Source organism: Tupaia chinensis, unplaced genomic scaffold, assembly GCF_000334495.1.
Source record: "Tupaia chinensis unplaced genomic scaffold, TupChi_1.0 Scaffold143734_1, whole genome shotgun sequence".
Taxonomy (NCBI): domain Eukaryota; kingdom Metazoa; phylum Chordata; class Mammalia; order Scandentia; family Tupaiidae; genus Tupaia; species Tupaia belangeri.
In genome coordinates this window covers 1,175,607-1,202,871 of record NW_006203583.1, presented here as the reverse complement: position 1 = coordinate 1,202,871, position 27,265 = coordinate 1,175,607, and the positions used below count along the sequence as shown (strand labels likewise).

General features: G+C 46.5%; 1 protein-coding gene across 1 annotated transcript; it reads left to right on the top strand.

Annotated features, from left to right (window-relative positions):
* Positions 1 to 4,888: 4,888 nt before the first annotated feature.
* EMP1 (epithelial membrane protein 1) lies at positions 4,889 to 26,969 on the top strand. Its single transcript, XM_006164839.3, has 5 exons — positions 4,889 to 5,055; positions 20,223 to 20,336; positions 23,696 to 23,792; positions 23,898 to 24,038; positions 24,739 to 26,969. Exons 2-5 carry the CDS (start codon positions 20,259 to 20,261, stop codon positions 24,906 to 24,908), a joined length of 486 nt encoding a protein of 161 aa, XP_006164901.1. The 5' UTR covers positions 4,889 to 5,055; positions 20,223 to 20,258; the 3' UTR covers positions 24,909 to 26,969.
* The last annotated feature ends 296 nt before the right edge of the window (positions 26,970 to 27,265 follow it).

Here is a 27,265-nt window from a genome sequence, read left to right as displayed (position 1 = left end):
CACTGTCAGAGGTGACATTTCTGACTGACAGTTCAGACCTGTGTATTGCCTTGAACATTCTCTGGGCATGTGCCCAGGTGCCTGGGATCCTGAAGAATTGGATCACGGCATTGTGAACCCTGTTGAATGCAGTCCTCTCTCTTGATCTGTCTCCTTCTGTCATGTACGCATGCTTTATATCATGAATAACATAATAAAACAGAATCTTGAAGGTGAACAGGAGATTCTTTTTCTTGCATATTAAGCACTTCATTGGTTGAACGTGCTGGATTTTGATTGAATACTCATACATAGCCAGCCTCTGCTTGCTGGACCCACTGTCCACTGTAGGCAAGGGAAGGCTAGCCACCCTTCGCTTACTTAAGAATATTCAGCTCTTTACCTGAAATGGTCTATTAAGCAGTAGGAACAGGATTTTCAGTAGCATGAAAGGCAAAGTGCAGAAGGAAGCAGTTATTCAATATTCGGTTAAGATCGCTGCTTAGTACTGTGGTTGGCATTAGTTGGGGAAGACAGGACCTTTTCGCTTCTCATTTTGGTCACAACTGCTTCTTATGTGTTTGTTCATTCTTCTCTGGCTTACCTGAGAAGTTCTAAAACACCCTTTTTCAGCCACTTTGCCGTCCATGCACATCTGAATGCCTGAGGAATCTACTACAGCAGTTAGTATCGGTCTAGTCACTGCCTTGCCAAGGTCAGAAGTTCTGGTGACAAAGCCACCGCTCTCTGTAGCTGCGTGCACCTCGTTTTAGTAAGACTTTTCTCTCTTCCCAGATAGACGTGTCAGACCAGGGGCCCTTATTCCCAGAACACTCTGGGAATTTCATCAGTTCTCTCTAATGAAAGCAGTTTCAGAACGTGCTAGCTAAGAGATCAGAAACGGGGAGACTCAGGGCATCTTAGAGATGTCTCATTTTGTGAGACGGAGCAGAACTGAAGGAAGCAAAGTATAAAAGCAGGGAGAAGCAGCCTGGGAGAGAAATAAAGGAGCGTAGTCGACAGAAGTGAGAGGGAGGGAAGGAGAGGAATATGAAATTTCCGGCCAATTCTCGTTTCAAAGAGAAGTAGCAAGGAACAAACATTCATTGACTTTGGGAAATATTGTGTCACTTTTGCTTTCAATCTATTTACCTGGCAAGCCGTGTTTGCTAAGATCGACATCCTCTGCATAGATCGCGGCGTTGGAGAACACGTTGCTTAGTTTAGGGTTCTTTTTGGCTGAGTTTAGGCAAACACAAGTTCAAGCTATTATTGGTTTTCCTTTCTGTGGGCGTCGGGGGCCTGGCTTACCTTCGAAGACTTCTCCCTGTAGCAGTTGTTAACGGCCCTCGATTCAGACATTCATTAAAAGTGTTTGTGCCAGCTCCAACTTGAAAGTTTGCCCTAAATGGCATCATGCCAGAAGCTGATTCTTGTTGCTTCAGAAGGAAGGGAATAAGTTCCCGTGCCAAATTAATGTCGTTGTCCTGGCCAGAGAGGGGACATTCCTTCCCAAGAATGTATGGCTTTGCCGAGGTCAAATGAAATGGTGCCCGCTTCTCTGCCCATGTGGAAAAGGAATGTGTCTCGGCTACCTTCCACACGGGGGAAACGGAGCCTCGGGCAGTAAGGCAGATGACCCGAATTGTTTGGAAAGACTGTGTACCTGCCAGAGAGAGCTGCATTCCTCAGCCTCGCGTGTGTTTAGACTCCTGAAGGTGTTCCTGTCCGCAGCCTTAGCACTATGCACTTGCAGTGATGGAAGGACTCAGGCCTGACGTGCTCACCACCTTCAGAGAGACGCCGGCGCTTCAGCCAGGGCAGACCCGATTTCTTTCCTAGACTCGATAGCTTTGCTTTATAAAATGAGCTCGGTGATATTTCAAGGGTTAATTATGAGCCTTTAGAATTCTTGGACTGGCTCTCTCTTTAAAAATATCGGGACGGGCAGGTAACATGGTGGTTAATGGCCCTGGACTCCTACATGGCTGACCACAATTTGAGTCCTGGACCTGGCACTTTGCTTTCTCACTTTCCTCTCTCTCTCTCTCACACACACACACACACACACACACACACTTTCTCCCTCTCTGGTCAAATTAAAATGAATAGATAAAAAGTTAAATAAAATAATTCTTTAAAAACAATTTTACAGAACTTAGCTTTATATCGCACCACTGTGTGTGTGTGTGTTGGGGGGAGGGTGGTATACGTGTATATTAAGAGCTCAAAGCATTTAACACATGCTCCCAAACACAAACATCTCTGAAAGTCCGCAGGAAGGCAGGCTTTATAAGGTCAATTGGAAGGCTACAGCGTCTACTCTAAGGCAAAATGGAGGCGGGCAGGTCACTTGCTCACTACCCCTGCTAAGCAGTAGGAGAGAAGGAACTAGAACTCCTGCTTTCCGAGCCCCTTCCTCAAACCTCTTTCTCTTTCAAATCCAGCGGGAAAGGTAGCAGAACCCAGTGACGCCCCTGTGCAAATGTCTGAGAAAGATTTTTGCTCTTTTCTTGTCAACTTGGAGAGAAAATGGGGAAGGAGCATGCCTCCCTTCCACTATTCCCTGGCTCCAGGTTTCTCTTTAAAAATGTAACCGGGGGAAAAAAAAATGCAATCAGACTGCACACTCCTCAGACTCCAAGGTTCATAGTTCTGGAACCCAATCTCCTTTACGCTCTGAGAGGCAAAGAGAGAGGTTAAAATTGGCAGGAGGTCTTGGAGGCGACAATAACCCCAAGAGTAAGAAAAGGCTAGGGAGAGGCAGGTACTAGCAGGGGAGAATGTACCCCACTTCTCCCTGACAGCTGAGAGGGCTCCCTGGGCTTCATCACCGTGTCTCCTCCCCTCCCTGAGGGTTGGGCTGCTCAGAGATCACAGGGCCTCTGAGCTCATTGCTGTATCTCCGACAGGCGTTTTTATTATCAAATGAGTGACGGGAGAGGGGGAGGTATATGAGGAACTGATGCAATCGTTGATCACATCATCAGTTTTTATGAAAAAGCTAGACTTTAATCTTTATAGGGAGAGAATTCAGCATTCATGGACTTGAGAACATGCAGCATTGAATTGCATGCGTGTGTTTGCGTGTGTGTATGTCTGTGTATGGTGTTTTCTTTCTCATCCATTTCAAAAAAGATTCCCTCCTTTTGGGGCTGGCTCTGTAGCTGAGTGGTTAAGAGAGCCAGATCCCACCTGACTGACTGGTTGGAATCCTGGCCCTGGTTGCTTGATAAACATGGTGGGGTGTGTGTGTGTGTGTGCCCCGAGTCGCAATATGATGGGAAAATGGAGGAGAAGGGATTATGGCATGACCACACACCATGGGAAGTGCTTTCTCTTTATCTCTCTTTCTCTGTCTCTCTGTTTGTTTCTCTTTAGCAAGTATATGCATCCTCTGTGATTAAAAAAAAGTAAAATTTTTTTTGTTAAACATCAAAGTAATGTGGGGGTCATTGCAAATGATTTGGGAAATTCAGAGACGAGACCAGAAGACACTAAAATCCATCTATAATCTTGGTTTTACTTTCTTCCTTCTGTATGTTTCTATGATTCTCTAATTTTATCAACATTTTAGTGAAGAGCCCTCAGCCCATCCTCTGTTCTTTTATGGAGTGTCAAGAGGGCAGGGTCCTGATCACTTCTGTGGCCCCGATGTCCTGAACAGGGCCCAGTGCGGGCTGATATGTCACATAGGTTGTTCACATAAATGAACAAGCAACTCTAAAAATGTACTCTGAATTGAAATAGGGTGTGAAGCAGTGGAGAAACGTGGAGATAGAATTGCTTGGGTCTGGTAGACTTGGATCCAAGTTGCTATTGCAAATCTGCTGTATCTTCTTGGATAAGTCACTTCACCTCTCTGTGCCTGAGTTTCTTCTGCAGTAAAAGAAATATTGTAGCTCACATTTACTGAGTGCTCACTGTGTGTAGTATGCAAATGCTACATGTGCATTTTTTCACTGTAACTCTATGGGATAGGTCCCTACTCTCTCCATGTAAGGCACAAGGAAACAGGCATGGAGAGGTTAAGCAATTTGCCCAAAGTCACACAACTGTTAAGTGGAGATCTGGGCTTGAACTCAGGCACTCGGACCCTTTAAATTCTCCAGTGGAATGCCTACACTGTGGGATTCGATGACTTTGAAGGGCTCTCCCAGCCCCCTGTTGAGTGAGAGGGGAGTGGTATGGGGAAGGGGTTGTGATGATCATGTTATTAGCCAAGTTCAAGAAAGTCAATTATGGAACAAGGTCTAGGTGATTATTACACAGAGACCAGAGAGCAAAGGTCTGAACTAGAAGACTTCCTCCCAGTGTGCGGAGTCTATACAGGCAGGGCGTAATGAAAGAACATGGGTTGTGTGCGGTTCAATCAGTGCACCAGCGGAGGCTGGGTTACAGGCTCCCTTTCTGTGTCCACGGCCTCATCTTACAGCCGCCCACAGGCCACGAGGGTCAGGCCGGGAAGTGCAGAAGTAAATCTGATCATTCCTCCTGTGAGCTGTGGCTGATGCATTTAACTGGGGGAGAGGACGGAATCCCCTTTGATGATTAGCTAGGACTTCAGTTAGCAAACACTGTCCCTTTCCTCCCCCTCTGGCTGAAACCTTCTGTTTTGCCTCCTGTCCCTGGTAACCGAGTCTCCTTCTCGTTGGGGAGGAGTGGGCTTCAGTAAACAGATCTATTTGTGTGACTCCTATTACTCATTTGAGGCAATGTCACTCCTTTTTCCACTGTGGTCTGAGTGTCTGAGTCAGAGAGAGCCTACAACAGGCTTCTTTGAATTGATGGCTCACTCCCAGCCACTCCTGACTGCCTGCCAACCTAGCAGGGCGTAGCTTACCAACAACTTTTTTTTTTTTTTTTTTAAGTCAGACTGATTCATAGAAACTCCTTTAAAACACAGGGAAAAGAAACCGCCCATCACACACCCCAGCACACCAGCGGAGGAAACTTATAACCTCAGGAGGCAGGTCCCTCCCCACTGCTGTCACACACCTCCTGAGGAACGGAGCTGGGCAGCCACTAGCTCCGGCCACTGCCACTCCGGGTGCCTCTGCCGCTGGGACCTTTGAGGTAGGACAGCTCCAACGCGGTACTGGGCAAACGGCAAACTTTCCTTCCTTCCTGTTGCTCTCTTTCTGAGCTCATCTGTGCCCTGGTTTTGCTTTATTCCTTTGCGACTTTCTATGATTTTTCTAATCCTTGAAGTTTTTAGCTAAAAGTGGATATGGAGACAACTTTTTGCATGAAGTCAAAATGCATTAGGAAAATGGATCCTGAAGGGAGTTAGGGAACTCAGCGGTGTGTGTGTGGGGGTGAGGGTTGAAATCATTCTTGCCTAACCGGGTTCTCACCGTGAGGATGTGGAAGGAGCAAGGACTTTGGAACAACCTGACGAAGGAGATTCTCGATGGAGGAAACGCTGCATACCTTCCAAATGACATGCGTGGGGCCTTGTCAGATGCTGTTTTAGCTCCTCCGTTTGGATTCAAATGGCTTCAAGACTTGTTTTGTTTCTTGGCTTGTTGGTTATTGGCTGCTCTTTTCGTTGGGTTATGGTAGATAGATAGTTGGCCCGGAGTTTATTTAGATTTTTGTTGTTTTATTGTCCTTTTAGCTGTCTGTTTACTTCTGTTGAAATAATTTTTATTTATTTATTTATTTTTTGCTTATAGGATGTGAAGTGCAGGGGGATTGGTCTGTTTAAAGAAAACCGTTAGAGAAAGAGAGAGGCAGATGGTCTTTCAAATAAAACGTGGGAGGGGTTCATTTGGTGGAAGCAGGAGGCTGATGTGTATTCCAGACTCTTTCTCCTCCTGGCCAGATGTGGAGGTTGGGGAGAGGGTGGGGCAGGGAGACTTCTGTTCCTGTAGAAACCCTTCGAATGGCTGTGTGCATCCGCCTGAGAAAACAGCTGCTAAGTCAAAAGACGGTGTATCAGGAATGGTGAAAGGATTTTTTTTTTTTTTAATTGAGCAAAATGTTCTAAACTGAAGGCAGTGATTTTGGGGAATGGTTACGTTTTCACTCTTTTCCAAAATGTGACTGTGAGAACATTCTTGCCAATAGTAAAGTGAATCTGAAGAAATGAAAAAGGATTTTTTTTTTAATTTGCTTTTGTTTTTATAGGTTAGCATGTTGGTTGAGCATCCACTGAGGTGTGGCCCATTTCAACATAGATACTGGTATTTTTTTTTTCCCCCATGTAAACAAGACCAGAATGACAGGATTCAGCTTGTCTGACAGAGTTAGACTTTTCCTTCAGCAACTCAGTCCGTTGGAAGAGAAGAGTTTCGTGTAATTAGTTGGTGTGGTTGAGAAGGCTAGCGCCTTGTAAAACTTCCCTGGGGGCATGATTAAGTAAGTGCCAGGCAACTTTTCAAGATGCAGGGAACTCCTACATTTGCTCCAAATGTTTATTATTTCCAGATCCCATGGCTGTAGATGAGGGAGGCCATTGCTACATTGATAGGGATGGCTTCCTAAGAAGATAATATAAATCTTTTCTGAGTCCTATGCAGGTTAGAACTTAATAAGCAGCGTCTAACCAGTTGGCAAGTAGGACATGTCAGTTCTGGGGATACGAGCCATGGTGGATTGTAGTATTTGTGGGTCGTCTGACATTAGACCACTTTATAAACTCGCTTTATGTGTCCTTTAGAAATGGAACATCGGCTGCCTGTTATTCCCTGGCAATTTTAAGAATGCTTTTCTGATTCCCACTCTCTGTTCTTCCTCTAAGAAGTAGCAGGAGAGCCCCTTAGCTGTGGGAGTTAGAGTGGGTTTCAGCTGTTTGTCTTTGACCATCCTGAAATGGGAGGTTTATGTCCTTCCCCGCCACACACACACACACACACACACACACACACACACACACTGCCTTCCACCTTCAGAAGGATCCAATTCACCCAGACTCTGAGGAATGGACGGGGGTGGAGGAGGGCTGCAGGACATCCGGTCTGACACTCCAGTCGAAGTCCCCCCCCCCAGATTTTGCATTGTTTGGGGGGTACTAAACTATCCTGGGAGTTGACGAAAGGCCATGGAGGACTAACCCAGAGCAGATCACATCCTCAGAACTTGGCTGTTTCCCAGGAGTACCGGGCAGACTCAGAGAGGAAAGGCTCCCTCTTGGATGTGCGGAAAGGGCTTGCTGTGGTTTGCTCAGTCCTTCCTTCTTCTCTCTGGAGACCAGTGTAGGCCCACCTAGTTTTTAGAGCAGTGAATGGGCTTTGTGGAGACCACCCTGGGAACACAGACCCTCTTGACTTTTCTAGGTGGTTCTGGGGATTTCTGGTAGTGCTAAACCCATCACAAAAGCCCTGGAGAGAGCCCTCAGAGACTGAAGGGGGCTTAGCGATGAGGCAAAACTGCTTTACTCCTGACTCTCTGAACCTGGTGGGCATAGATGGCTGCAAAGTGGCCACAGCAAGGGCACAAGGCAGGCCTGGCCTCTGTGGTGCAGTCTGTGGGATGCTGGACTATGGAGCTGGAAGCCATAGGCTGACTGGTTTGAGTCCCGGGCCTGGTTGGGCATGTGTGTGTGAGTCCAGAATTCTGGCAGGCTGGAGGACTGGAAAAAGGGGAACATGGCGTGACCAAGCCCTGTAGAGGGTGATTCACTTCCCTTTCTCTTTCTTTTGTGTACATGTGTGTTCTATGATGAATTGAAAAAAAAGAAAAAAAAAAGAAAGAAAAGAAAAAGGCACAAGACAAATTGTAATAGTACATTCTGTCCTTCATTTTCTTCATGAAGTTCTACAGTTGCGAGGGATCTTAGAGACAAACTCATTCATTCTCCTATCATGTGCAGGAACCTAATTTTTACAGTAATACCATCTCAGACAGATGGCCATCTTAGGGACGCCTGGGACCCGAGAGTGGTACCTCCATGCTCGCCCTCATTTGCTGGGCAGATCCAATTATTAGAGTTCCTTAAATTGAGCAAAATCAGATTCCCTGTAATTTTCTAGTTCGAGGGCCTTAAAAACGGCTCAGAAAATACGTGTCTGGTTTTGTTGTTGCCCCACCCAGTGCTCCTTATCCTAAACACTTAACCCTTATTTTCTATGTAATGAATACAATCTGATGCATCTCTGTTGCATCTCCCGCCCCCCCTCCCCCCGTATGACTCAGAAAGAGCAGAGGGCATTTCTGGAGTTTTGAAGCTATGCAACACAGTTAACCCTACCTTCGTGATTTGATTCTGAGGGATTTCATCTTCTAAACATGTGAATATGAATTTTTTCTTTAACACATGCATATCCACAGCTGCCTAAAATCCATGCTCAGAGATACTAGAACTCTCAGACGTACATACTCAGAGGAACACACCCAGTGTTGCCACTACAGGGTCATGGTTGAATCGATCCAGTACCGGAAGCACAGGCTTCTAACTTGGCCTTCTGGGACTGTTCTATGACTTCGTCCATATACTTCATGTTGCCACACCTGAACACGGTCACCACCTGCCATGGGAACTACAGGTCCAGGCTGCCAGTCACATGCAGCCTCCATCTCATTGCTGGCCACACTCGGTACTGGTCCTTTGAGAAGAGCCAGGGTAGAACTGGAATTTTTGACTGCTAGCCTCCCTTTTCCAATGCACTTCCCTGTTCTACCCAGATGACCCCAAATATCTGGACTGTGCCTGCTTTAAGTAACCCAGGAAGACCAGATGTGGATCCTGGTAGGGGTTTACTTGGATGTCCAACACCCTAGCCTCAACACTCTTCTTAACACTTCAGTCCCTGGCACCCTCAATTTAACTGGGAGATGCACTGACATTAAAGCATAAAGATAAAACTACAGGGGCCAGCAGATGGCAAAATGGTTATGTCGCTGGACTCCTAGGCAGTCTACTGTGGTTCTAGTCCTGGACTTACCTCTACTTAAACTCATGCCAGGCATGTGTGCGTGTGTGCCCAAGATCTTGAGAGGAGAATGGAGGAGAAAGGATTGGAGTGTGGCCATCCCCCCTGGGGGATGGTTTCTCACTTTCTGTCTCTCTGGCTTTTTGGTGAGTGCATATGTCCTATAGCAAAAATCTCTCTTAAAAAAAAAAAGAAAAAACTAAAAACACCTGTGGAGATTGTTGCTTTCCTCTATCTTCCTTCTAAAGATGGTACTTGGGTCAACTTTTCTTTTCTCTCTTGGAGATGGCGCTTCCCTAAAGCTACTCCTCTGCTGTGGGTACTCCTGGCCTTATATGGCTACAGCAGTTTTTGTGTTTCCTGAGCCTGTTTCATGAATTATTTTGCAGACACGGTAGTGAAAATAGAGAATCCTATGGCATAGATCAACGCCGTGGCAAGAATCCTAGGGTAGATGTGAGGTGGCTGGTGGACAGACAGCGTGGCCGTGCCCCAACCCTCCTGTGACCTTAGGCAAGTCATCTCTTTGCTTGAGGCAGTTGAGCTTGGTAGTCCCTTCATCTCTGTGGCTCTGAAATTCTTAGTTTATTATTTATTTTTTTTGGCGAGGTTTTTGCTATAGGGCGCATGTGCTCTCCAGAAAGACAGAGAGACAGAGAGACAGAAAGCGAGACATCACCCCCCAGGGGGGATGGCCACGCTGCAATCCCTTCTCTTCCATTCTCCTCTTGGGATCTTGGGGACGCACGCACATGCGCCCAGCGTGAGTTTAAGCCACCGGGTCTGGGACTCAAACCATGGTTGACTACATGGGAGTCCAACGACATAGCCACTACACCAACTGCTGGTCCTGTGGCTCTGAAATGCTAATATCCTACCAACCCTGTTTTGAAAAAAATTCCTTGGACTCACAGGACAGCTAATTAATCCATGAAAATCGGAAGAAAAGTGAAGCACGTTGCATTGACACGGGCTTTCCTGAGGACTCTCTGTTCTCAGGTGCCTTGCAGACCCGGCGGTCGCTCAGAGACTCCTCAGGGCTTCCCACCAGGCAGCAGTGTGCAGTCTCCTGGCACTTGGAAGAGAAGGAAGAGGTGCGATTAGTTAGACTTACAGCGTGCCAGCTCAGATGAGGAGGGGCAGGCTATCTAAGCCGCTGAGACGTTGACATCAGCAGGCATTCACCAGGAACAAAATCGGGCTCAGGGAGAAACCAAACCAACCCTGGGAAAGAAACTCCACCCTATTCTCAAGGACCCTGCAGAATGAGGGTGTGGCTGCACAGGTGTGGATGACAGCAGAAGGGACCAATTGAGAGGAGGGAAGGGACTGGTGTGAGGAGGACAGGAGGGGAGGGAAGGCAGGGCCACCTGGGATTTCCTCCGGCATGCGTGTTGGGCCAAGAGGCAAACAGAAAGGCCTGGGTGGGAGAAATTGGGTAGAGAAAGGTGGAAACTGCAGGAGAACGAGGGGGAAGTGGCAAGGATGTTTTCACTTTTACTTCCTTCCCCTGTGTTTAGGGACCTCCTCCTACAATGTTTCAGGACCATGCAGTTTTGGGATCCTTGCCCTTTAGACTTTACGTTGCAAATAATCAAAGACCCTTCCCTGGGAGAACAGAACTGCAGAGAGGTTTGTTACCCTGAAAAAATGAGCTTGGGGGAAGCCAGTGTGTTCACACTGATCTCTGAGAAAGCTCTCAAACTGGACCTGCAGCTTCCCTTTGCTGAAAGAGTCTCTCTGTGTTTTAGTGGGGAGGGGACCCTGTACCCAGGACTGAATATTGGAAGCTTGCCTCACAGTTTTCAGGAAAGGGGTCTGGTCCTGGCCCCTGGTGGCCAGACAGGGTGGGCTCTTGTGAGCAATAGGACAGGAAGAAGCTGTAGCTCTCCTCTCTTTCATTTTCACAAGTGGCACTGTTTTGAGGGGCTGTGCTGGCCTCCGATGAACTCACAGGTGGTGGGAGAACTGAGGGGCGAATAGCTCTAGTAGAAGTTCAGAAATTTCTGCCAAGCCCTCAGCCAAAAGAGAGGGGAAAGCAGACTGCAGTGGAAGAGTCCTGGCCCGGAAGATGCCAGATGTTGGCTTCAGTTCTGATTCTACTTTATTTCTGGGGACTGAATTTCCTCCTTTGTCAAGGGTCAGACTGGATGACTTCGATGCCTTTAAGTAATCAATTCCCCTAAAGCACAGAAACCAAGCCTGCAGCAGCTCACCCCATGCGCTTGGGGTGCCCCTGGCTGTGCGGCCTTCCCTCCCAGCCCACTGCCTTGCAGGGCTGCAGCTTTGCTGGCTCAGGCATGCTGTCGCCATCTACTGTCGGACCCGCCCAAGCGCCGTCGGGCCGGGCCACACCTTGGTTTTCTTCCCAAACCTTAGTTATTATCTTGGCAACCTCAGCCTTAAAGACACTCTGGCTGCCGGAACACTCCTCCTTAGCAGAAGGCAACTGAAGCTTCTGTCCTCGCCCAGGGAACATCGTTCTATCACTTGACCAGCTGCTGTCTGGGGGTGTGGGCTGGGCCCGGGATTCACGGCCCAGATCTGGCTTTGGCCTTTGCAGATGTTGCCCAGATCCACTGCCTCCCCTGGACACAAAGGCAGACGGGCGGATGTAAGAGAGTGAGGTTATCCTCCTGGGGAGCATTTGCAAAAACAATATTCATGCTTCGTGTTTGCCTTTAGTAGAGCAGTTGGCCCGCAAGTTCTGCTAGAGAGGCTTAGAGCCCATTTCACTGACCTGAGCCTCTCATTGTGCTTGGAGCAATAAAAATAATAATGCACAACCATATGGCACTCGCTTCGGGTCAGGCCCAGCCCACTAACTCGATGGGGTCTGCGGGTCGCAGTTCGGAAGTGGTGGAATCAGGATTTGAGCCTGGAGCCTGTGCTCTTTACCAGGTCATCTTAGCTTAATGTGATTTTTCTCTAACTCAGCAGTTTGACAGAGGCAAGAGTTTTATGAGATAGAAAGAACAATGTGTTTTTCTCTTTTCCTTTCTCTCTCTTTTTAATTTTTTAATTGCCAGAGGGCAAATGCACTTCCCAGAGAGACACAGAGACAGAGACAGAGAGAGGCAGAGAGAAAGCATCCCTCCATGGGACATAGTCAGACCACAGTCATTTCTCCTCTACTTCTCCATCCTGTCAAGACTTGGGGGACACAAGTATACCAGGCATGTTTCTCAAGCTGCCAGGGCCAGGATGCGAACTACAGTCAGCCATGTGGAAATCCACGCTATCTCAGGGCCAGAGAGCACTGCTTTTCCTATAATACCCTCTATTGTGACATCCCACTTCTAGATGTCCCATATCCCCTAAGACCATGAAAAAGATACCCATTCCCCTGAGAGCATGCTGCTTCCTGATACTTGAGCTGCTTGGTTGCTGATGTTTCTCCCAGCACTAAGAACTGCCAGGTGAGTCAAAACATCAGGCACACAGTGAGGGGCACCCCAAGTTCTTTCCTTCCACACCAAACATCAGCTTTCCAGAGGTAGCAGGAAATGGTCCTTTAGGATCCTTTCTGTCCAACTGTTTCCCACAGAGAGATGAATACTTCCCCTCCCACTCCCATGTAAAAACAACACGGAATGGAAAAGCATACTTGACATCAGACAACGGTGACAATGGCCAGTGAGGCTCATCCAGGACCCATCCACTCAGCCTGACTCGAATCCTCGCCTTTTCCTCTCACAGACACATCCTTTATGGCTGTTCCCCCGCAAAGAGCGTTTCCTTTTCTGCTTTTGTGTTATGTGGACATCCATTTTGCCAACCAAAACGATCCTCAGTGGGAAACAAACACATCCAAAACAAACCAACAAAGCAAATAGTCCTGACGTGTGGAGGACAGAAAGGCTTTCGTGTCACCCTACACAGTGTCTGTAGAAGAAGAGGCAGCTGCAGAGTTTCGGGTGTCACGTTGAGGAAGATGGTGTGAGACGGGGCTGACTCACGGAGTCATATGACCAGGGACAGCTTTGCCTTTTATCTGTTCTCGTGCCTTGTAGGAAGTGCCACATCTTTGGTCAGATGGCGCGAGACAGCTTTTCTTGAAACTTGGAGTTATCCAAAAAGAGATGAGGTTCTCACTGTCAGAACAATATCAGTGAATGGGAAGGCTGAGGAGTGTCTAGCAGTAGAATCATCTCAGGACTGTGTTAGGACTTGACTGAGGTTTGGGGATCCAGGTTGAGGTACTGTGGTGAACTCTCTGACAGCCTGACAGTTCTGCTACAGAGGCAATCATTCTGCAATAGAGAGAGGAAGCTGGGTAACCTCATGGGCAGGACTAAGATCTAGGGTTGCCAAGAACAGATTCCGATGTTAGAAAGACCTTTCTAATGGGAGATGTGTGTCTTGATAGGTGATGAGCTCCCCATGACCGAACAAGTTTAAGCATGACTTAGAAGTATTCCTTGGTATCAGGACCAGCAGTTAGTGTAATGGCTATGTCCCTGGACTCCCATCTAGTCGACTGTGGTTCGAGTCCCGGACCTGGTGGCTTAAACTCACGCCGGGCATGTGTGTGTGCGGGCCTAAGATCCCGAGAGGAGAATGGAGGAGAAGGGATTGCAGCGTGGCCATCCCCCCTGGGGGGTGATTTCTCGCTTTCTGTCTCTCCGTCTTTCTCTGTCTTTCTGGCGAGTGCACGTGCCCTATAACAAAAACCTCTCATTTTTTTTGGTGAGTGCACGTGCCCTATAACAAAACCCTCTCAAAAAAAAAAAAAAAAAAAAAAGAAAAAGAGAAAGAAGTATTCCTTGGTATAGACCAGTTTGGGTTTTTTGTTTATTTTTTTAAAGAAAGATTTTTTTTTTTTTTGCTATAGGACACATGCTCTTGCCGGAGAGACAAAGAGAAAGAGAAAGCAAGAAATCATCCCCTGAGGGGGATGGCCACACTACAATCACTTCTTCTCCGTTCTCCCCTTGGGATTTTGGGCAAGCACACACATGCGCCCAGTGTGAGTTTTAAGCCACTGGGGCTGGGATGTGAATCACAGTTACCCATGTGGGAGTCCAGTGATGTAACCATTATGCCATCAGCTGGTCTCTGTGGATTGGTTTCATATATTAGGGAGGAATTTTAAAACTCCTCTTCATTCCAGAGATTTTATTATTCAAAGAGGTAGGTAGAAGAGTTAAATCTGTAGACTAGTTAGTGTTTAAAAATGTAAGACATTTTCTTTGCATTTGCTTATTTTTTCTCAAACAAAAGGCAGCTCATTCACATATAGTTTTGTATATAAAAATGCCAAAGGCACTCAGAGAATAGTCATCTTTTCATAGGCTTTTACATGGAAATATATAACAAAGTTAGCCTGTAAGAGGCGCAGTACATAATTGTAGTAATGTGTTAAACAATTTCAAAAATAATAAAAGATTAAAGTTTATATGTGTAAGAGAAGCATTTTCCTTCTTCAATTCGGTGCTTATTGTGAAGCCTTCACTCACCTTGACATGAATTATTTTTCCATAGAGAAGAAAATACTGCCTTCCTTGGTTCATTTGCTGATTGAGCAGATATTTATTGGTACCTGTCATAGACAAGACTCTCCTCTCAGGGACTTAAAATCTCGGAGGTGGGGAGCCAAATGCATCCATAAATAGTTGTTACCAGGAAAGCCACCATTTGTGGTTTTAATACAGGGCTACCTCTATGGGGGCATAGCATAATGGGGGGAAAAGGTTACTTCTGACTTGTGTGTCCAGGAAGGCTTCTCAGAGGAGGCAGGATCTGGGCATGTTTGAAAAGAATTTAATAGGCAGTTACTGGAGGAAGGACACAGAAACGGGGCTTTTAGTTTTGGAAATCAGAGTCCTGGGATGCCAAGGGCCAATGTGAGGTATTGGAGCCTCTTTGCTGGTGATCGATGGTGGGCATGGTGCAGGGTTTGGGGGTGCGTTGAGCAGAGGAGTGGTTTGGTCAGATGGCCTGGTGGCAGGATAGAGGGTATGTAAGGGGGAAGGAGTTCAGAAAGAGGATCATGGGCAAGGCCACCACTGTGGAAATGGAGAGGAACGAATGGATTCAAGATAAATCATGGAGGTAGGGACTCAGGACTTGACTGTGACGTTTTGGGCAATAACACGGCGCTGAGAGGAAGGGGAGATTGGGAAATGGCAGTTTGCCCTCATGACTCTCCTCTTCCCCGGAGACACCTGGGCTTCCTTAGGTGACCAGGAAAATGCCTACACTGCCTACAGCTTCCCGGAAAGCTCTCTTGTGCCGTCCCACCCGTGGGTAGAGAACGTCTCCACTTTGCCTTTCATCTGGGGAAATCTCACCCACTCTCAGATGAATCATGCAGATTGGAGCTCTGTGGGATCCCACGTTCACACAGTCCCCAGTCCCTGCTCTCTGAGACCACAGGCTTCGGCGAATTCTTGAGTGACTCAAGCCCCAGGATTCCCACCACTTCCTTGGCTGGAGAAGTGGGTTTGGATCACTCTGTCCTATGGTATAGCTCCCAGTAATTGTGCCTTAGAGCACCCTTCAAGAACTGCTTCCCCAGACTCCTGCTGCAGTTCCACAAGCACACAGATGCCACAACAGGCTAAGAGCGGGTCCCTCGTTCAGCAACCGTCGTCGAATCGCCCACAGTTGAACTTCTCTATGGCTCCTTAGAAGACAGGTGACCTCAATGTCTCTTACAGAATTATCCATCAGGAAGGGAAAGGACTGATTAGCTTCTCACATGTCAGAGTACCCAAAAGTGTTAGGCTACCTGGACAAAAACAGAAACAGTACAAGTCTATGTTCCTGTGATTCTTCCCATGTGCATGTGTAAGATGTTCGTGTGATTCTTCCCATGTGCATGTGTAAGGGCTTCTGTTGGCGTGAGAGGAAAGCAAGATTTACGTGGACGGAGAGACACAGGGAGGGTGTTGGTCCCTCTCCATCCCCCCCTCCCCAACACCACTCATCATTTATTGCTAAAGTCACCAGCAATTGTCATCCTTAGCAGCATTTCCACTAATGTAATAAACAGTTTCTATTAGCAAAGAACTTAATCTACATACAGAGTGGTTGGTGTTTGTGAGGCTTGCCTTAGGGACGGGAGTGTAAAAAGACCACTGAATTGTGGTCTGAGCAGTGTGGAAAGAAAAGGCAAATCAGTGATGAGAGACAGAAGGTGGCCGCTGTGGAAAGGGAACGGGCAGGCCTGTCCACTAGGACAGAGAGAAGGACAGAAAAGGGACAACGGAGACCTGAGTGTGGCTGTAAGCAATCCGCATGTCTCTCAAGAATCACTTCTCTCTAGAGCCAATTGCCTCCTGTTCCTTGCTCAGTTTCCCACCTAGCTTCTGACCCTGTGAGGCTCAGGGGCGAGATCCTGCTTTACCTAGAGTGGTGGGTGCAGAAACGTAGAAGTCAGTGGACCTCCTGCCCTTTAACACTGTTGGGGGCCAGCTGGTGACGTGGTGGTTGAGGTAGCTGGATCCTACTGGGCAGACTGCTCCATTGGAGTCCTAAACATGCCAGGTGTGTGTATGTGTGAGTGTGTGTGTGTGTGTGTGTGTGTGTGCGCGCGCGTGTGCGCATGCCTAAAATTATGAAAGGAGGAAGAGATACAGGAAAAGGGATCGCAGTGTGACCACGCCCCGTGGGGAGGTGACGCCGCACTTCCCTTCTCTCTTTTTCTCTGGCAAGTGCACATGCCCTGCAGTAAAACGAAAACTATAACAGCAGCAACAGCAACAAACACCATGAATCGACTACTTCTGGTGTTTTAGTTCAGGGAGTTTAAGCACCAGAAGTAGCGTTGTTAAGGGAGTTTCCAGCAACTAGGGGCAAACATTTTGGGACTGTCCCATGCACCAAATGGTTCGTGAGAAGTGGGCATTGCCCTGGAGTACTCAGAATTGCAGTGTGGTTATTCCCTGCTTCCTGTTTGACTTGCCAGTTATGATGAGGGGTATGTTTTCCATTGGAGGGTGGCACCCATAGCACTTTACAGAGATGTGAGAGAGGGGTCTGTTACAGTTTCAGTGAAACATACTGCAAGGAACGAGTGTGGTAGCAGCCAGCCCTTGCGATGATCTTGAAGCTCGGAAATGATCTTTTCTTGTGTGCCTTTGTGTGAAGTAAGAAACACAGTGGGGCGGGACATGACTCTCCCCAAAAGCTACACTGTAAGTAATGACTGGGTAGAAGTCAAAAGAGATGGGATCTTCTGTTGTTTACCCCCACTCCCCTTCTACTCTGCTGTGATAGGCTCCCAGACATTCATCCATGAGGTACCATGAATGGCTGTCCACAAAGATCTCAAGGATTGCCCCCCTGCAGATTGTAGGGGTCGGGGAGGGGGTCTCTAGCATACAGAGATGATTAGCTGGAGATGAGCCAGCGCAGATCTCTCAGGAGCTAGTTCATTCTGTTTCCAAATGTGATGAGGAAGGGCCGTTGGAAATAATGGAAACCCCTCTAAGCTGACAGTGGACAATACTAATGAGACCTGACAAATTTGGGGCAGTGAAAGATGGAAAAGTTCTCTGCATTATGTGATAGCTCCAGGAAACAGCCCCTGCTCTTGGCTGGATATGAAGTGGAGGGAATATCATATATTCTGTGCACCAAGAACACTTGCTAATCCCAAACAGTTCGCTCCTTTTTACTGGAAAAAGACATGACAGGATCACAAAAAAAATCCAAGATGAACTCGAGAGACTTCTTGGCTTTGATCGCTGTAAGCTCTCCTCCAGGGGGCAAGGAGTAGGGATTAGGAGGGGCTGTGGCTTAGATCAGAAGTGAGATCCCACAGGGAAGTTTGCGCGCTTTGTTGGGATGTGATGGAAGACCAAGGAGGAGGTGTGGTGATGGTGGTGGCGGTGGTGGTGGCGGTGGGGGGGTCGTCCAGGTAGAGTACAGGCCAGAAGACAGGAGGCCAGACTCATTGCAGAGACCACACAGCCTCCCAAGGAGGCTCAGGATGTTGCTTAGTCCCTGCAGGCTGGCAGGGAGGGCGCTCACCAGGCTGCCTGTGACTTACTTATGTGGCTTCCCTTAGTAATTGTGCTCAACTGTGGGCCTCTCAGCTACTTCCCACTATTAGGAAGAGGGTGTTTGAAAATTAGAAACGAAAGGAAGGTCATTTAAAAGGGCTCCAGGAGGATTAAACTTAAGTACTCATTACATAATATTTGTCATTCCCTGCCGTCAGCAAACTTCTTTCTCTATGAGGGGCATGAGTTCCCTATGAGGGGCAGGAGATCAGGGTCTGTGGGGTGTGAATCTGGGGGTGTCAAGAGAATGGGCTGAGAAGAGCGAGCTTTCCCTTGTCATTGCTGAGTGGTCTCACGCGAGCGGTAAGGATTACGCAAGATGGCAATGTCTAAGGGGGCCCAATGATTTTCTGCACACTGCCTCCTGAACTAGACAGCAGAGATCTTATTACTTGCCCCTAACATGGGGCAGCCTGGAAATCAAGTAACTGGGTGGAGTTGACAACAGCTACTCAGCTTTACATATGAGTAACAATTACAACAGTAAGTACACCAAGCAACCCCACTGCTAGTACCTGCCACGTGCCGGACACTGCTGGTGCTGAGCATGTGGCCCCAATTGCATCCTCATATTTCCTCGCATCCCCATCTCCACTTCGTGTGTGAGGAAACTGAGCCTGAGAGGACAAGACACTTGATATGATTCTAACTCAACTTCTGAACCCCAAACCGTCTTCTCACTATGTATTAAAGTCAAGCAGAAAACCACGGAGGTGGGCAGGAACCTGAGAGATGCAAACGTGAATTTGAACGCGTGGGGAGATTGTTAATAGCAGGCATGAAAGAGCCAAGTTCTTTCCCAAGGTGGCAGGATGAAACCCATCGCTTTTGTCATTCACAGTTAAATGGGACACATTGCTGAAAACTTGCCTGGGTTGGAGGGAAGTGTCCTGATTCCGAAGGGGTTATTGGAGAGGGTCAGGGTAGATGGGGAAGCCAGTGTCTGCCTGCAGAGAGCAAGGCTCCATGGTGTAGTTAGATCTTTCTAGATTTCTAGTGCCTGATGAGGAAGGCGAGAGGAGATAAAAGGCACCAGAAGAGGTGGAATGACAGTATCAGCACTCTCTAATAAATACCTGGGGTGGCATGAAAGTGGCTCAAGCACATTCAAAGCATCAATTAAGTCAGGTGGAGTGAGAAAGAGAAATGCGACAATTGCAGGACGTGCCTGGTCATCAGCTCCCGAGGTGGGGGCATCCCCACACCTACCTGCTGGGCAGTGACCTCCAGCTCTCTCCTTTTGCTGTCCCTCGGAGCCTGCCCTGCCTGCTCACTGTCTCTGGCATGACAAAGCTTTGCTTCTGCAGCTGACAATGTAAGTCGGGATCGCCTCCTCCACGTGCGTCCTTCACGCTTTCTTCATTTTCTAGGTTTTATGATCAATGGGCTCCCTTCTGCTCTGCTAGGATTAGGGCTGAATGCTTTTGTTGATCCAGGCACATTCTTAATCTCTATTAGTTCCTAAACCTTCCATCCTGTGATTTATACATTCTTCTGTCTTCCGTGCTGAGCCCTGAAGGGTCAGAATGCGTGTGTCTATATTCTGCATAAGTAGAAAGCACATTTGGTGGTAGCTCAAGCTGCACATGCCAAAAGCCGGCAGAACTGTCGTCCCGAGCTGTGGGAAATAGAACACTCCGCTGCAAACCAATGGCAGCGTCCCTACCACGAGGCACAGGCAGCTCAGAGGCTCAGCTGTAGTAATGCCAGTCTGAAATGTTCAAGCAGTGACCAGACCATTAAACTGTAATTAAGTTGTTGTAATTCTTGAATATCAAACAGCATTAGAATCATAGAAGTTGTGTCTCTCCCATTTTATATCTCACCTGGGATCAAATTAGTAGCCTATTCAGTATTTGGGCAGTGAGTAATGGCTGCTGCTCTGCAGGAGGCATTCACTCTTATTAAAATTGCTGGGTGAGCACCTAATGGGCACTTCCCTAGTGGAAAATTGAAATTCATGTGACGTGGTTGCACAGAGACCTGGAAATGACAAAGGTCTTTTAAAAAGGCAAAGTCCTACTTTGGGCCTCTAAAACACAAAATAAAACATTAACGGTGATCAGACTGTATTTTTTTAAAAATAGGCTATAGTAAAGGGGTGAGTATCTAAATATCTTGGACGAAATGACATGATCTTTCCATTTAGGCGTGTGTAACTAGATGAATAGGCACGGAGGCATAAAGGAAACGAGGTTAACAAGGTGTTCTCAGGAATTTGTGATAAAATAGTGACGTTTCAATTCTATCTTCATCCTAGCAGACCATCCACACATGCAGGAAAGCTAAGTTGTCTTATTGGGTTGAAAAGTTACCTTTTTTGGGGGGCCTCATTTGTCTTCTTTTTTCTTTGCAGAATTCTCTTTGCTCACCAGTTACCAAAAAAGCCAAGATGTTGATGTTACTGGCTGGTATCTTTGTGGTCCACAATGCCACCGTTATTATGCTGTTTGTTTCCACCATCGCTAATGTGAGTAATGTTCTCTTGTTCATCCATCCATTCATTCAGTGAGAAATTATTCGAATGTTACAGAAAGTGTGGCAAAAGGCCCTTAAGCCACAAACCCTGTCCTCAGTGAACTTCCAGCTTAGTAGTGGGGAGGAAATAAACCTGAACTCAGGCTTCAGACAGTCAAGTAACGCGAGGATAAAAGCTAGTGTCTCCATCGGCGATCCCTCCAGGCCAGCAGGTGTCTGGAGGCTGCAGGATACAATCAACTTTCTTTGGTCTCTAGTGGAGCTTTCCAGCAGCACAGGTGGAACACGGCTGAACATGGAGGGCTGGCAGATGGGTGGTGTTTCTTTTGGTGAAAAGGGGACAGTGGGAAGAACACTGGGAGGCATTCCAGGTGAGAGTTCCAGCAGAGGCGCTCACATGGGAAAGACACGCTTCGTTCCGGGGATAGCGCCACGGAGACCCATGGGGCTGGAGCAGAACTTCTTTTCCTCCTGGGAACTGCGATTAGAAGGATAGGTGAAGAGTGAGAAAATGAGAGGCTTTGATTGCCAGACTGAGAGATTCAAGTCTTAAGCAGGGAGTAGCATGTCAAAGTGGAATTTTACGCGGTTAACCTGGTGCCCCTGAATTCACTGAAACAAAGCCACCTAAAGATATATGGAAGCAGTGAGAAACTCTTCTCTCTGAAGGGCTGCTCTGACCTCTAGTGGTGGTTTATAGTGTCTAACCTGTTTTTATTATGCTTTTCTCAGAAAAAAACAAAAACCAAAAACCAAAAACCAAAAAACAAGAGCTCCTTGGACTCGAAAACCAAGGCCACCAAGTGTTAGGCAGGCAAATGATAGCTCCAGAACTGCTGGCCGTTAATAAGTAGCCTGAAAGCTCCGCTAAGTGCTTTGCAGACACGGGCTGGTGCGATACAAGGAAGGCTGTTTAAGAACAGTGGTGAGGGAACCAGCAGTCAGCGTAATGGCTATGTCACTGGACTCCCATGTGGTCGACTGCGGTTCGCGTCTCGGACCCGGTGGCTTAAATCTCACACCGGGCTCGTGTGCATTCGTGCCCAAGATCCCGAGAGGAGAATGGAGGAGAAGGGATTGCGGCGTGACCATCCCCCCTGGGGGGTGATTTCTCGCTTTCTGTCTCTATGTCTCTGTCTGTCTGGCGAGCGCACGCGCCCTATAGCGAAAACCTCTCCCCCCCCCCAAAAAAAAAGAACAGTGGCGAGACGCTAGCCCGGTGCATGCTCTGTCTTGGATGTTGTAAGTTAGCCATTCTGTATGCCAGCACCATGTCTCTCAGGATAACAGGTCTATAAATGTCTTCAAAGTGTTTTAATGGATACCAAGGTGCTGCACGTCTGGGAACCGCCCACCCCTAACAGAGGGCTTGGCGCACAGCTGTTAACTGTAATCACAATGCTGACTGCACACCCTTGGCCCTGCTTTTTGGTGTGTGCATTCCTGTGTGTGTGTACAGACAGGACCCCACACCGGTTTTTATTTTAAACCGAGATTTTTGCTATAGGGCATGTGTGCTCACTGTAGAGACAGAGAGAGACAGAGAGACAGAGAGACAGAAAGCAAGAAATCACCCTCCAGGGTGAATGGCCATGCTGCAATCCTTTCTTCTCCATTCTCCTCTTAGGATTTTGGACATATACACACATGTGCTTTGCGTGAGTGTTAAGATGCTGGGTCCAGGACTTGAACCATGGTCCACTACATGGGAGTACAGTGACATAGCCATTACACCATCTGCTGGTCTCCCTGCACTGGTTTCCTATTCCAAAAGAAAAATTGTCTTTCTTGGGCCTGGTGGGAAAGGGTGCTGGCACCATGGTGATTCAGGTGAATTCAAGGGGACTTCAAAAAGTTTATGGAAAAGCAGAAGTATAATTTAACTTGATGTCAACAATTTTGAAATCCATGCATATTTTTTCATAATGTACATTTTCCATGAATTTTTTAATGCCATAAAGCACATGTGTGCACATGCATGTGAGAGACAGAGAAAGATAGGGAGAGAGAAACTGAGAGAGAGATAAGGAGGAAGCACCCCCCTGGTAGGTCCTGGTCACTCCATGATCATTTTTGCTCTAATTCCCCATCATGTCAGAATCCTGGACATACAACATGTATGTACCCAACATGTTTGCATGCTTTTTTTTTTTTTTGAGACGCTCTTGCTACAGCCATGTGTGCTCACTAGAGAGACAGAAAGGAAGAAATCACCCCGCAGGGGGGATGGCCATGCCACAATTCCTTCTCTTTCATTCTCCTCTTGAGATCTTGGGCACACATGCACACGCGCCCGGCATGCGTTTAAGCCACCAGGTCTGGGACTCGAACCATAGTCGACTACATGGGAGTCCAGTGCAACGTAGCCATTACGCCAACTGCTGGTCCCCCCAGCATGCTTTTTAAGCCATGGTATTCGATCTGCCATGTGAGATCTGGCTTCCTCTGCACAGTGTTTAACATCTGTGCTATGGAGCTGGCCCTGTATTCTATTTTCAGCTGTCCCCACAGTAAAGCTCTTACTGAGCTGTTTTACTGTGAAATTACCTTGCATGTTGCAACAGTCAAATTTAATCCTCATGTTTAGATAAAAATGGCTTATTGGCCACTTAGACTCAGTGATACTTCCCCAGGAGGCCTTGGATCTCTTACTCGTCACCAGTTGGACTTTTTTCCTTTCCTGTTCTTTCTTATTAGTCAGGTCTTCATGTGAAACAATGTGAACAGAGTATGAACTGTACATACCGAAATCAATGTTCTCATCCGGGGTTTCTGTTTCTTAGAGTCTTAGAATTTTAAAACACTATGAATTGCTTTCAAATTTTTTTTTTAATCTTATAGAATGTGAAACTCAAAGAGGCTAGTTAATATTTTCTGGGTTCTTACCTTTTAGGACTTTTTATCCTTTTTTAAAAGATTTTTGCCATGAGCATGTGTACTCGCTGGAGAGACAGAGAGAGGGAAAGTGAGAAATCACTTGCCAAGGAGGGTGGCCACATCACAATCCCTTCTCCTCCTCTATTCTCCTCTTGGGATTTTAGGCACACACACACACACACACACACACACACACACACACACCCCTAGTGTGATTTTTGCTGGGTCCAGGGCTCGAACCATGGTTGAACATGTGGGAATCCAGCACCTTAACTACCATGCCACCTGCTGGCTCTGTGACTTCAGTTTTAATCAGAGCATAGTTCCACCAAGAACTAACTTGCTTTGCCTATGCTTGTGGTTATGGATAGTTGGTCTTAGATAAGATTTGGTCCTGATGTAAGCTGGTTTATGATTTTCTTTTTATAGCAAGGGTCACTTTTTAATTGACCTTTTCTTTCTTTTTGCTTTCAGGTCTGGGTGGTTTCAGATTATGGAAATGCCTCAGTAGGTCTTTGGAAAAACTGCACCGTTGGTCACTGTGAAGGCACCCTGACATATGGCCATGAAGGTATATAGAAAGACACTTATCCAGTCGGGTAGTTGGTGTGGTCAGGGAAATGCCCAGGCTCTTGGAGTTGCCTAACACTCTTACTCTCTCCCTCTGCGTCCACAGATGCCCTCAAGGCGGTGCAGGCCTTCATGATCCTCTCCATCATCTTCTCCGTCATCTCTCTTGTGGTCTTTGTGTTCCAGCTCTTCACCATGGAGAAGGGAAACCGGTTCTTCCTCTCAGGGGCCACAATGCTGGTGTGCTGTGAGTATCTCGGGGCAGCCTTCAGTTTACTCGGAAGAAGCTTTTAAGTCGATTTTATTGTAGGTGCTTGGCAACTTGAACAGATTAACACATGGCTCAGGAAAACTGCCTCGTACAATGTTCTCTTTTGATTGTTTGTTCTCTTGTTGAGAAACTTGAATTGCTGCTTGGATAAAGGACTCTTGTCTGCTTCGCTGTTTTAAATTCTTGCTCCTGGAAAGCTAGCTACTAAGCAGCTGGACACACCCATGAGTCGCACTTGTCCACAAGATATTTGGAGAAGGTGGGGATGTTGGAGTCCTTAAAAGATGAAAGCATTGCTATGATGCATGCAATTACTGTAATTCTCATTCTTCTCTCTTCCCAAATATTCCCGACTGGGCAAAAGGTCATATTCTTTTTCATCCCTACATAGCCTGCCAAGACAAACTGGAGTCCAGAGAGGAGAGCTGAGTGGCAGATACCATGAACACCCACTGCACACACGAGTGCAGACTTGAGAGCTCAAACACCTCTGATTTATCCACACAACCAATAGGCTTGATCCAGGGCATATCAACAGAACTGCTAGTTAGGGATGAAAACCAGAGTTCATCTTCCCATTGCCAATGAGGAAAATAGTATCTTTCTAAAATGACAAAAACTTTGTCTTGATTTGAATGTTTAGAAAAACGACAATAATGCACTTCTCCCCCTGCAGGGCTCTGCATCTTGGTCGGAGCATCCATCTACACTCATCATTATGCGAATGGCCAAGGCACCCCTTTTGAAGAGAATAGCCACCACGGCTATTCCTTTATCCTCACCTGGATCTGTTTCTGCTTCAGCTTCATCATCGGCATTCTCTACCTGGTCCTGAGAAAGAAATAAGGCTGAACGAGTGTATGGGGATCTGGGGGGTGGGGAGGAGGAAGCAGTTGAAGATGGGAGGGAAGTGGAAGTTACTCTGCAGAAAGAAGCGAATGGGGAGGGGGGGCGGGGAAGGGGAGAAGAAGGGTGGGAGAGGCCAAAACCATTATTGAGGGGATTCTCTACTGGCAAGCCCCTACCCTTGGGAGAAAGCTATTGGCTAGTTCTTTGATACTCCTCTGATGGGGCTGAGAACCTCCCTCCAACCACCAGCTCGGCCTCCAGCTTTTCTCAGTTACACACACTGCCTAGGGCCTCATCAGTTGCCATATCACTGACTCCACTTCTGAGGGTGAATTCTGGGTCCCGCACTGAGGTCTACAGGCCTACTGCTCCAAGTTAAAGTAGCGGTACAAGTTCCTGCAAAAGCAGATACCATCTTTGTGCTGCATTTTCTTTACCTAGAAGCCATCCCACCCTTTTGATCCAGTCTGAAGTGCCCATAGATGGGCTTTGGCCAGTGAGCAAGGGTTCCTCTTCAGGAAAGCTACATAGCTCTGTGGAACTCAGTGGCATTTGTAACAAAATGGGAAGAAGAGAGAGCTCTTGTAAGGCTAGGTTGGTGGGTTAGCTAAACCAAGAAAGAGGGGTTGGTCAGAGCCCAGGCCAGGCCTCACATGGCTGCCCCTCCTGGAGACCTCTTGCTATGAACTTCACTAGGGCTCTTGCTTAAAACCAAGGCAACTCTTCTAGAGTTTCTTTGTAGCCACTCATAACCAACTCAACAGTGAAAGCACCACATAAACCATAGGATCAAGGGGCCGTCTTGCAATTTTCTTAATTGAAGCTGTATTTTTGGGATTCCCCTCAAAGTGCTCAATGTTTAAGGATCTAATGGGAGAGAGATGGGCATGGCTTTTTTGTGAAACAGTCCTATTACTCTTCCTCTAAATTATAAATGTTTGAGGAAGTTTTGCCTAATAATCTGTATAGGGGATCAAGGCTTCTAGGCTCGGTAATACCTCTAGCTTTGACATTGGCTAGAGGAGACACTTCTCAGTGGCCTGCCTATCCTGCTTCACAGGTGAGGCTTGGCAATTCTGAAAGGTAATTAAAACACAGTAAACCAAAAAAAGACAACAGGTCCTTTGGCGAAAGGTGCTATATAATTGTGAAGTATTAAGCAGACTACATTCCAGTCATGATAAGAACAGATGCCTGTGCTCCCAGGAAAATAGAAAAACCATGTGAGATAAATAAAAATACAGGTGATGGGCAGATAGTTTCTTTAAAAAAAAAAGCAAAAACTTTTGTGGTACCCAGTCAGAGGGTGGTTGAGCTGTCTGTTGCCACAGAAGCATTTCTATATAGGACTTAGAAGTAGCATATTATTCCTGGTTAAGCAGGCATTGCTCTGCTCTGAAGCAGCTATTTTAAGCCATCTCAGATTCTACCTAAAGGGAGTATTTTGGGGAAAGATATTGCTTTTTATCACCCTGAGAAGAAGATCTATTCCAAGAAGAATCTGAGATATCTTGCCTACTTTTCTTTGTCTGGCTTTCTCCTCATCCATTTCTTATATGCTTTTCCTTTTTGGGGAGTTGTTCTGCCATGATTGCTGGTATTTATATAAAGGGACTATTACTAAGTATATTTCTCTATGTTTATTCTAGTTAAGGGAATGTTGAGGGCAGGCCACCAAATTATGTAGGCTGGGAGTAGAGAGATTGGCCAGCATAAAACTGTGGGATAATGAACTTTTAAATTATGATTTAATTATCATATAATTGTAGAAGCCTGTCTTTTGTACAGAAGCACATTTACATATCAAATATATCCAAAAGAGGTATTTGCATTTTGTTACAAAGTTGAACTATGACTGGAGTAAACCATGTATTCCCTCATCTTTTCCTTTTTTTTTTCTGTAACATTTATGTCACATGTAATTTGCATTACATTGGTGGGTTGTTCTAGTACTGTATTTGGCTTCTTCGTTAATGGATTATTTCATATACTATAATTGTAAATATTTTGATACAAATGTTTATAACTCTAGGGATATAAAAACAGATTCTGATTCTCTTTGTTGTGTGAACGTTTTTTTTTCTTAAAAGATATGGAAGAATTAAAAAAGTAGATAAAACAAACTAGAAGAATACTGCTGATAGTGATATTTACCCCTCATTAAGTTTTCTATCAGTTTAATTTAGACAACCTGCCACTTATTTGAGACATTAAGCTCCTTTCTAGTAATACATTAGACATTTCTGCAATAACTCTTTTGAGCAACTGAATGTTATTAAGTGCAGTTTTATTTTGCAAAAAAAAAAATGGGTGTTTGTAACTAATCTGCTAGAGAAAGCTATGATTTTAAATCA